The 11,390-nt window shown below is 51.2% G+C and overlaps 2 protein-coding genes across 2 annotated transcripts in view; both read right to left on the reverse strand.

The window, feature by feature from the left end:
- LOC144934998 (G protein-coupled receptor kinase 5-like) overlaps nt 1-1,906 on the reverse strand; it is a 28,273-nt gene extending 26,367 nt beyond the window's left edge. The window contains exon 1 of the mRNA XM_078861273.1: nt 1,743-1,906. Within this exon, the coding sequence (XP_078717399.1) occupies nt 1,743-1,794 (52 nt within the window). The 5' untranslated portion in view covers nt 1,795-1,906. The remainder of the gene's footprint in view (nt 1-1,742) is intronic.
- A 2,085-nt stretch (nt 1,907-3,991) lies between these two features.
- On the reverse strand, nt 3,992-9,519 carry LSM1 (LSM1 homolog, mRNA degradation associated). Its single transcript, XM_078861274.1, has 4 exons — nt 9,337-9,519; nt 7,935-8,003; nt 4,960-5,075; nt 3,992-4,735 (listed from the first exon to the last, which is right to left on the reverse strand). Exons 1-4 carry the CDS (start codon nt 9,380-9,382, stop codon nt 4,565-4,567), a joined length of 402 nt encoding a protein of 133 aa, XP_078717400.1. The 5' UTR covers nt 9,383-9,519; the 3' UTR covers nt 3,992-4,564.
- Nucleotides 9,520-11,390: the final 1,871 nt, after the last annotated feature.

The raw sequence follows: 11,390 nt of genomic DNA on the forward strand, positions 1-11,390 counted from the left end.
CAGCCTGGACGGAGCCGGTGTGCTGCCCGGTATCGGCAGGCCTCGCACGCCAACCCGCACCGGCTCTCCTGGCGAGAGGACTGTGGTGTGTGGGGGTGGTTTGGGTAATCGGAATCATTTCGTGTTCCTCATACCAACGAAAGTGCGTAGTACATTACGGTGGATGTGGTGTGCCGCTGTATATCTAGGTATGTGTGTTATCCGTACCACGGTGTGTTTGCCCGTGAACGTTTGGTGTGTACCACGATATGTGGTGTTATTCCAGGGTGTGTATGGTGTGTACCAGAATGTGTGGCGTATAATTGTGTGTGCGTCGTGTGTACGGATGAAACACGGCACGTTGGCAGAACGGAGAGCAGATGGTGCATCTCTGCCAGTCATCTCGGTCAACTGGGTCTGTCCCGTGACCTGCCAGCAGCGAGCATTCCACACGAAACATGGCCTGAAGGTGCACCTAGCCTGGCACATGCGCCGTACCAAAGTCACGACCACTTCGTGGATAATGGTGGTTGTAGTGTGTAATCGTGTGTGCACGGTGTATACCACTGTGTAAAGTGTGTGGTGTGTTTACCTGGGCGTGGAGTCTGCGTGGTGAGCTCCAGGTGGTGAGCGTGGTGAGCACCAGGTGGTGAGCGTGGTGAGAACCAGGTGGTGTGCGTGGTGAGCGTGGAGAGCGCCAGGTGGTGAGCGTGGTGAGCACCAGGTGGTGAGCGTGGTGAGCACCAGGTGGTGTGCGTGGTGAGCGTGGAGAGCGCCAGGTGGTGAGCGTGGTGAGCACCAGGTGGTGTGCGTGGTGAGCGCCAGGTGGTGATCGTGGTGAGCACCAGGTGGTGTGCGTGGTGAGCGTGGTGAGCGCCAGGTGGTGTGCGTGGTGAGCACCAGGTGGTGAGCGTGATGAGCGCCAGGTGGTGATCGTGGTGAGCACCAGGTGGTGTGCGTGGTGAGCACCACCAGGTGGTGAGCGTGGTGAGCACCGGGTGGTGAGCGTGGTGAGCACCGGGTGGTGAGCGTGGTGAGCACCGGGTGGTAAGCGTGGTGAGCACGGGGTGGTGAGCGTGGTGAGCACCGGGTGGTGAGCGTGGTGAGCGTGGACCGGCTGTCTCTCACACAGCAAAGGGACCCTCGGCCGCGCTCAAAGCAAAATCTCAGCATTGCCGGGTGTTGTTTGCGATGGCGCTCGTGACGGTGTTGGTTATGATGATGATGGTGGTGGTGACTGTGTCAGGGCTGTTGCGTTTTTAGGGTCGTTGTGATGGCGGTTCTAGTTATTTGCAGTTGTGTTGACGGCGAGAGATATTAGTTGTTGCGGTTGGAACGTGGTGCTTGTTGAGGCTGTGATTACGATGGTGGATATGTTGGTGATGGTGGTTATGGTGGTTGTCGACATGGTAAATGTTTTATTTAATCGCGCGTCAGGGCCGCGTCGTCTCAGGTGTTCTCGGACAAAAGGCGGCGCGGGCGGCCCGAGGCGGCGAGCGCGGAGGACTCCATCTGCGCTCCTCGTTCTCGTGGATTCATCCGCGGCCCTGGCGGCTCCTGCCTGCCCAGCTCCCTCACCCCTCCATGTCTCTCTCCCTCTCCGCCTCCCCGCCTTTATGCCTCCCTGGCTTCTGCGCGTCTCTCCCCTTTCCTCCCCATCTCCCACGTCTTTCTCCCTGCGTCTCTCGGCACGTCTCGCCATCTACCCCCCCCCGCCACCCCAAAACGCCTCAGCGTCTCTCCCCCGACTAGCTGCATCTCACCTTCACGGGCCTTCAACAACACGGTGTTGGCGACGATGTTCTCCAGCTCCATGGGACAGGGCGGTCGGCGGCGGCTTGGGATGCGTCTGCTGCGTGCGGCTCCGGCTCCGTGACCGCGTCTCTCCCGTCAGGCGCCACAGACACCTATCGCGCGACCGAGCGGGGTCCTCGCCAGCGCTGACTGAAAGTCAGGCGCCGCGGGCAGCCCCGGGTGGGAGGAAGAGGGGTCCTCAAGACGCGACCCACGCCTATTGGCTGCCGCTCACAAGCGCGCACTCGAGACACGCCCCCCTGAGCTCCGCCCCCTCCCCGAGCTTCGCCCCGCCCCCTCGCCCCTCCACGATCGGGGTCCGAACGGAACGAGGGATCATTAACTACCCGGGTTAGGTCGGAACCGTGACCGGGATTGTTTTCCCACCCCCGCTACACACCACGTCCAGCAGTCTTATACCTCCGGATACGCTCGTGGCTACCATGAGCCACGTGCCACCCTCTTCGAAGGTCAACCGGCGATCCCGGAGCACAAAAACATGCGCTCACGGCACGTTAAGCGGAACCAGAGCCGAACCCAGAACTCAAATGATTCCGATTGGAATTGGACCTAAACACGAACGCAGCTGGAACCGACCGCAGTCACCCCCCAACCCCCGTCCCGTGAGTGGTTGGGGGTGGCGCGGTCAGGGCAATCGACGCGGACATCTAAAGTGGTGACCCGGCTCGCAAGCGAGTCTCAACCCCAGCGTGACGCCGATTGTCTTCAAACGCCGCCCACCATCTCCCGTCCAGTGGCACAGTTGGGAACGTGCGATTTTCCCTACGTTCCCATTATCGATCAGTCGAGTAATCAAATACAGGAATTGGATATCCCAGCTCTCATGCCAAAACACCCCAATGAGAATGACGTACAGCCATTCTTTGTTAATCCACTGCTGGATGAAGACCGACTCAAGCCGTTGCGGGGTTATTTGACCATTCACCGCGCTGGTCATTGCAGGATGTTGAATGCGAGCAGCAGAGATCTGACAGCATAAAAGCAGGACAATGATGTACAAGATCTTGTTGTACTCTGCCCTCTGCTGCCCACAATAAGTGGCTTCCCACCGTCTCCTCACACCAAACTATTAAACTTTTTTTTATTTTACCATCGTAAGGCGCACCGAGCTAGATAGCTCTTTTCACCCGAAGCGACCTGGTCACAAATGATAACTCAACTTAGTGGCTTATGCGGAAATGTATAGCAGCCGAATAATCTAGACGAATGTTGATTCTAAATGTGGATGGAAAAACTGGAGAACCTGGAGAAAAATCCACGGAGACACGCAAACTCCAAATATATAGCAGGCGTCAGGGTCTGGATTGAACCCACAACCTGTATCCCCGGCGAGGTAGTTAACGTCTCGCCACCGTGAAACCCCCCTATCCAAATTCATCGTTCCGATTCATTTCAGCTGCTCGTGCAAAGAGATCCACGTCCGGTCGCACGACATGCAGATATACAATCTTGCAACGGAAGGCGTCAGAGCTTTCTTGAAGCAAAACAGAAATAACGCACATGCATGGAATCTGTGCCACGCTGCAACATGCATGTCCTCAGTATGTAATTGGGATAACGTTCCGTTTCATGGCTGAACGATGAGATGACGTCACACGCAATTGTTTTGGCCAAACAATTTAGCTCTGGATGTTTTTACACCAAGAGTTGGGCAACCTTTTGATCATTATCGCTGGTTTTCTATTGGGAAATCCCTAATAACGAGACTTTAAACGAACATGTAGCTCAGTGTATCATCTTTATAAACGTTATCATGCTCCCCTTTCCCATTACACAGCTAATATATGTTCACTTTCAACCGGTTGGAAAGAGTTAAATAGGGAGATAATCTGTGAATTGCTTCTGTCGTGAAGTTGAGCCGCTGCCTGCATTCAGGCTCGGTATGGGGCTCAATGCCCTGGATCCCATCCACTGGGGTAACAAGCACGTGGGACCACGGAAACGAGCTACGGCGCCTTTCACGTTCTGGAAACGTGGCGACGGGAGGAGACGTGAAGGAGCGAGGGCCCTTCGACGTGTCGACATGTCTCCTCCTGTTGTGGCGACGGGAGGAGGTGCTCCTCTCTGGCGAGAGCGATCCGAGCCCCGTGCAGTTTATTCAAACGTGTCATAAACTTCACCAACGAAACAAAGTGTTCAATATCTGCAAAACTGCTTGTAAAACAATTTATAGAAATAAAAAGTAAAACAGACACCGTTATGAACATAAATGCTTGTGTTTTAGGCTTCGGTGAAAGATGTAAAGGGGTGATTGTGACAATCAATCATATTTAACATTTCTTTAGAGCACCTTCACAAAAAGATAATTGGTTATTTTTGTACGTTGGAAGCCCCAAATGCTGCATGCAAATTGAACACTTCCATGACAAAGAAAAATCAGCTTAAAACACCAGACGTGTGCACGGCAACCCTGCCCAGCATATACATTCCACCCCTGGTCTAGTGTCTCAACAGTATCTGTTATAAATGTTCATCTACGCCGACATTCTACGAAAACCGCACATGCGCTCATTTTAACGCGACAGTTGAACCCAGGCACAGAATGCATTCCAAGTGTACAGAACCATCCGCCATGTGTGGCTGGCAGCGGAGTCGCGTTTCTTTGTGTCGGTGGCAAAAACATGCAGGATGGGCGAGGACGGTCGGAGCTTCCTGGTCGGCGTCGCATCACGCATCGTCCACCCTCGGGAGGGCCGGCGCTTCATTGCGCGCGAGAGGATGCAGTCAACCTGGGCGTTTGTTGCAGGGCCGAATTTCTCCCTGGCCACAGCTAGTACTCCTCGGCAGTGTCTGCACGTGGAAGGGGAAGGCCCCGCTCCTTGAGGGCCTTTATTTTGGCCTTCTCAGCCTCGGCTTTATCCTGCTGCTCCTCGCGCTGGGCCTCGAGGATTGCTTCGATGGACACCCTCTCAAGGCTCGTCTCCTGCTCCTTGTCCGCGTCCTTCAAAACATTTGAGTGAAGATGAAGAATGCATTGAGGCTTAACGATCGTCAAGTTCGCACCGTCAGATTGGCTGTCGGTGACAAGACACAGGATGTTTTGCCGACATCATGACGAAAATGACCAAAAATGCGTGCGTGAACAGTAAAAACAACTTCCAGTAAAACTTAGCGTGAAAAAATTAGTGTTTTGGTTGAAAGTGGAGACGTTGATGCGCGACTTACAATCTCGCCGAGCAGGACAACGTTCTCACCGCGCACCACAAAGATCCCACGCGGGATGTCCCCATACCTCTTCCCTACATGGATCCGCTCAATGGTCTGGTGCAGCACCAAGTTCGCTACGTGGGACACGCGCACACGAGAATACGGGCTCGGTGGGCATGTGTCTGGCACTCTCCACATACCTTGACACAGCTCCATTTAGGCCTCAACTCTAACCAAATATAAATGTTTTATTTCTTGCACTGGCGATCACGTGTGTGTTCATGTGAACACAAACGGGTGTACGCTGAATGAAAAATGTACTCAAAGACATTTTTTTTTAAGTTCTCCATAACCAAAGTGGGTGGTCAGTAGTTTTATATATGTTTGCATATTGCAACATACATCTAGAGAGAGCAATTGCTGGCACTATGTGTGGTGGTGGCCTTTTCATTCAAATTAGAGATAAAAACACTGACTTAGTCACCGACCAGACACCAACATCGCAGTCTAATGAGCTTCCCAGTTACTGTGATGTGCAAAAACAGCTGGAAACTCCTGATTAGTGCTCCCCACCGACCAGCCCTGATTACCCCCCACCAGAGCACTGACGCACACACACCCGACGCGAGTACCCAGTGACAGTGGTGACTACAGAACATTGCACCTGCTAGACATGTGCTGCACCTGAACACATACTCAAGCCACAACCTGTCTCCTCTGAATAATGTAACATTACTGGATAAATAAGCAGACAATTACACCTTCACATATCCATCTCTTCATATAAAGTTTTTTTTTACTTCACATCCCATCAACCACATTGCTTTCTGGGAGTGAATCGTTTCGGCGGCATTGGTTTAATACAACTAAACTCTGGACAGTATCAACATTCAGTGTCTCATCAGCAGGCTTGCTGGGTGGTCCGCGCACGCCTATAATACAGCACTCCGAGGCAAGGGTTTGTGGATCACATAAATTATTAGAAACTCCCCATGAACGTCGAGGTGCCATACCCAGGAAAATATGGTACAGCATACGTGGACTCCACCTGTTCCATCTGTATGGGACAGTGTTGCCCCCTTCCATATGCGAGTTTTCTCCGGGTGCTCCAGTTTCCTCCCACGTGTATAAACACTCATTAATCGGCCGGATCGCCGCCTGGCTGCCTTCCTGTACGTCTGTGGTTCCTCGCGCCTCTGAGTTGGTCTCTCTAAGAATAAGCAAATACTCTGCGTGTTACACAAGTTGTAATTATTATTATAAATCAATGATAGTGAACTGCCAGATGTTTATAGGAAAGGACCCTCTCTTTAATATGGATTCTAGTTCAACTCAAAACTATATAATACACAGCACAGCAATCATGTGTTGATGTGGATACTAACAAAATCAGTATGCAGGCAATATGCCTCCTTTCCATATTGTCTCTACACATACAAATATAAGTTTATTTTAAACATCCAATCAGTCGAACAGCCTTCCGACAGATATGTGAAGGAGGCATATTGTCTGCTTAACAACGCAAATTACAATTCTGTGCAACGTTACTGAGCAGCTTCACTCACAGACAAGCATTCAGCTCTGCTAGGTATTTGATGCAGATAACACCAAGTGTCAGTGCCACGTAAATTAAGACAGTTGGTCTCGCAACACTGAACAAGGCAGTCACGTTCATCCACCATAGGTTACAAAATTAACTGGCATCATTTTTCGTACGATGCACAGCGGCCGGTGGCGCCTGTTAGTCACACCGACATCACCGGAGAAGCAATGAGAAGCACTTGTACCAAATGAAGCATTACCGCAACTTTATTCAGCGGGGATATATTAATTACAAAACTAGTGGGGGGAAATTATGAAAATGTCAGAAGTAGCCATCAAGATAATCTGTCTGGAGGAAACATGACAACTCTTGGTCTGATTGAACTGTCGTGTTAACTTAGCCAGAACCAGCACAGCTTCTCTATGTGATCGCAAATGTATTACTGTACCACGAGAGGGGTTGAAATAACCTCTGAATAAATATTCATTAGCGTTATTGTGAAGAATATAAATACAATAGTCTCCTTCAGATATCAATCATTCCACATAAAAATGTAACTTCTTACACAATTATTATATTTATACACAAAAACATCTCCATGACTCTCATGATTATTTTGAGTTACGTATTATATAATTTTGCATCGGACTGGGACCCCACAGTGTAAGGGGAGAGCTCTTGCCTGGAAGATCGGCAGTTCACCAGCACTGATTCAAGCAAATATGACTGCTGATAAGACGAACCAGTCAATACTTATCTACAAACAATGCTGCGGAATTAATGCACTCCCTGAAGGCCGTGCAACTTATCTGTTGTGTAAGACATACTTAATTTTTTTGTATGCGGAGAAACGAATATGTGAAAGAGACAGTCCGCTTCTTTAGTCTCCTATGAAGGCCGCACCTGAAGCAGGGCGCCCTCTAGTGGCGATTGAGTCGCATTCTTGCGCAACTCACCGGAGTGAGCCACTTCACATGGCCAACGTCCTTGGAACACTGCCCTTTCCAAGCGTTTTCTGTCCTTTACATTTGACTCACAATGCGGGCGAAGCTAGGCGTGAATGCATTAGCATCTCCCGGCCATAACCGCTCTGACCAAACGAAAATATCCCCCTCATAGTCTTAACAGACTTTTGTGGCAAGTGCTGTTAGCGGGGATGGGTGGCCAGCACCACGCTCGGCCGCCTTTGTCTCCCCAGTGCTAATGTGTACACGTCGCACCAGGTACTCATTTGCGTAGACCTAGGAGAAGCCGACCAGGACCGGTTCAAACACCCACCACTGTGAACAGTTATTAGCGGGAATTGAACTCGGGACGCCAGGTTCGTAGCGCAGCGCACAAACCACTACATTACTGCTCCCTACACATCTGTAACCACCACCATCGTCAACGAGGACTCTCAACTCTAGCGGATAAACTGCTTCGTCCCCTGCCATGGTTTAGGACTCACCGAACTGGTCAATGCTCCTAAGGAAGCCGATGAGCGTGCGCCCGTCCCGCAGCAGCACGAGGTGTTTCTCTGGGGACACAAGAAGAAACCGTGAGGATATAAAACACCACCATCACCACTATTGCCAAAACACCATCTTCCCGAGCACCAAAATTATTACCACCAACTAGCACCATAATCACCACCAGAATCACCATTATTATCACCACCATCATCAGGACAAGTGTATCACCGAAAACCACCATCATTTCCAACAACAGCATCACCACCACCATCATCATCACCCCTACCAGCAGCATCACCAACAATTACCACCATCAAAACCATAACCACCACCACCTGCCATCATCATGCGAGTGGATTAACCATCATAGGCACGCAGTCTGCTTGACAGTGGATGTTAACATCCCGTGACGTCATTCTGAGAAGAGTATGCCATTGTGCGAAAGGCATCATGGTCCAAATAAAAAAAAATATTCGCAATTTACTTCATTGGGAACAGCAATTGTCGCACCCAACTGAATAAATCTGAACTATTTTTTATTTTATTTACGGCTCAACTATTTTATTTTACCAGGCAAGGCCCACTCAGGTATGTACAATAGCTATTTTTCAGAAACGACCTGGCCGCAAATGATAGCTCAACGAAGTGGCTTATCGAGTATATCAGCCAAATACTCGAAACGCATGTTTATAAATGTGGAGGGAAAACCCGGAGGACCTGGAAAAAAATCCACGCGGCCACAGGGTCGATAAAACCCACGACGACCACCTGTATACCAAGCGAGGTAGTTAACATCTCCTAACCACCGTTGCGCCCCTCCTGAAAAAGTTGAGACTCAGTGAGGCTTTCCTGGGTAAACGCGTGTAATGATAACGACAAATCACCACCCCCATCACCAACAACCACCACCATCGTCAACATCATCACCAACAAAACCACGCCAAACACAACCACAAATACCATGGCCACCATCACCACCACACGCAACATCAACACGACCATCGCGACCAACACCATCATTACTAACCTCAGCGACCACCAGCAAAAACAAAGATCCTCCAATATCGCCTTTAACAGACTGCTGTGACAAGTGTTGTTCGTGAGCATATATTAAGGCTCGTGCAGTGTGGGCATCACCACGCCCGGCCGCCGTTATCTCTTCAATGCTGTTTAAAAACTGCACCAACACTCGTTTAAGGCTGCGGCAACCAGCAGTACCACCATCATCATAACCACCACCGGCCACCATCAACCAAGACCATCACACCACGCCGATCTCTTGCTCCCCCTAGGGATTCTCCGCAAGCCCCCGCCCCCCCCTTAACCCGCGTTTGCCGGCAGCGGTTGCAGGCTCGTGCTTGGACCTCCGCGGAGACCTTTACGCGGGACGCCACTCACTGTCGATGTCCTCGATGAGGCTCGCCGTGCCGGGCATGTAGTTCATGGTGGCGCCTCGTCTCCTCCCTCGTACCGCCCGCCCGCCCGCTCGGAGGAGTCGAAGCCCAACTCTAACTCATGCCGGAGGGCGCGCCTGGCCGGAGAACCTCGACTTCCGGGTCATCGGGGACACGTGACCGGTAAGCCTCGCCCCGCCCCCCCATAGCAACCGCGGGGGGTGCGCGGGGAGGGGAATGATTCACATTCCAGGGCATCGTGTGAACGCCGCATTCAGAGCGCGGGGCGCCGTTCAGGGGGTCTCCCTGTGCCGTGAGGAACGGTCGCTTGTGTTTTAGGAGCGGGAAGCCGCGGAACTTCGACAATAAATGGATGGCGAATATGTGAAGAGCTTAATTAACTAATGATTCCACTTCGCCACCCCGGGTCTCGTGACGTCATCGCGCCCTCAACCTCACCCCAATCTCGTGACGTCATTACTCTCGTTCTCTCCACAGGGTCTCCTGACGTCATCGTTCCCACTCCACCACTTACCCGAATCCCGCGTTATGTTATCACTGCTCTCCTTAACCTCACCCCAATGTCGCATGGTGTCATCACCCTTCTGCAACTCACCAGTGTCGCGTGACGTCATCACCCCTCTCCCCGCGTGGTCCAAATCCCGCTTAACGTCATCAACCCCCTGTCCTCACCACCTCGGCGACTCTTGAAGCCGTTACTCCCTCTCCAACACCGCGCCATGTCGCGTAACGTCATAACCAGCCTCCCCTCTCCTCACCACTCCCGCGTCTCGACGTCACTCAGAATCGTAATATGTATTATTTATACACAACATTATTTCTCTACGATGCTCATGATTATTTTGAGTTACATTTTATAATTTCGCGTTGAACTGGAACCCCCAGTGCAAGGGAAGGTCCTTTTCCTGGATGATCGGCATAATCTCTCTTTCGACCGGAGGAATCATTTTGAGCTAAGGGGCCGTCCATAAATGACGTCACGCGATTTTGGACGATTTTTGACCCCCCCCCACTCGTCACACGGTGTCACAAAAAGTCAGACCCCCCTCAAATATGACGTCACAAAGCTCTGCCCCCCCCCCCCAAATAAAACATGCTTCAAATCGCTTTAAACTATTGTCATTGTCGTGCGTATTTAATGTGGCGCTACACTCTGATGTAGGATAAAACATTTATTAAAAGTCTATTTAATTAAGTAGAACAAGTTGCGTATTTTGATGTGACGTCACATTTCTCAGATGTCCAGTGGAGTGACATCATCAACCCTTCACCCCAGTTTTGTGACGCCACTCTTTCCTCACCTCTATGTCGTGACGTCACAATCCCTCTACTGCAACTCAGCCGTTTTGGGTGACGTCATCACTCTTCCCCTGTCCACCTTTGTCTCGTGAGGTCATGAAGCCCTTCGCACACCGCCCCAATCTCGCGTGACGTCAATGCAGCACTCCTCTCTTCCACACCCCCGCGTCTATGACGACATTAACCCCTCCCACCTCAGCGCAATCTCGCGTGACGTCATCTGGATGCATTACAAATATCGCCCGTGGAGCCTTCACAGGCTGCGGTTGGCGAGCACCTATTAAGGCCGGAACGGCACAAACGTGGGTGGCCGCCTTTGTCTCCCGAGTGGCAATGTTTACACATTGCACCAAGTACTCATTTGAGGCCGAGTCTACTTAGGGGAGGCCTAGAACCAATTCAGATATTTGTCACTGGTGTTAGTCGTAAGCAAGAATAAAATTCGGGTCTCCGGGTGAAGCAACAATGCACCGGCACGTGCACATTAACTGATCGAACCACTCCATCTCTACTGTGGACACTCGTGAGCATGTTCACTCCCTTGACTGCCACTCTGTTAGCAGCCTCGACCACAAGCCACCATCCCTTCCACCGACATGTCCTTCCCAAGCCAACTTTCCAACTCGTGCGTGTTCTCTAACCTATGTGTTTCACTTCCTGTCAGTCTAATTCTGAACACACAACTTCATGGTCCAAATGACAATACTTGCCTCAAATAATATCACTCAGCAGCCAGTG

Source organism: Lampetra fluviatilis, chromosome 12 (genome assembly GCF_964198595.1).
Source record: "Lampetra fluviatilis chromosome 12, kcLamFluv1.1, whole genome shotgun sequence".
NCBI lineage: Eukaryota > Metazoa > Chordata > Hyperoartia > Petromyzontiformes > Petromyzontidae > Lampetra > Lampetra fluviatilis.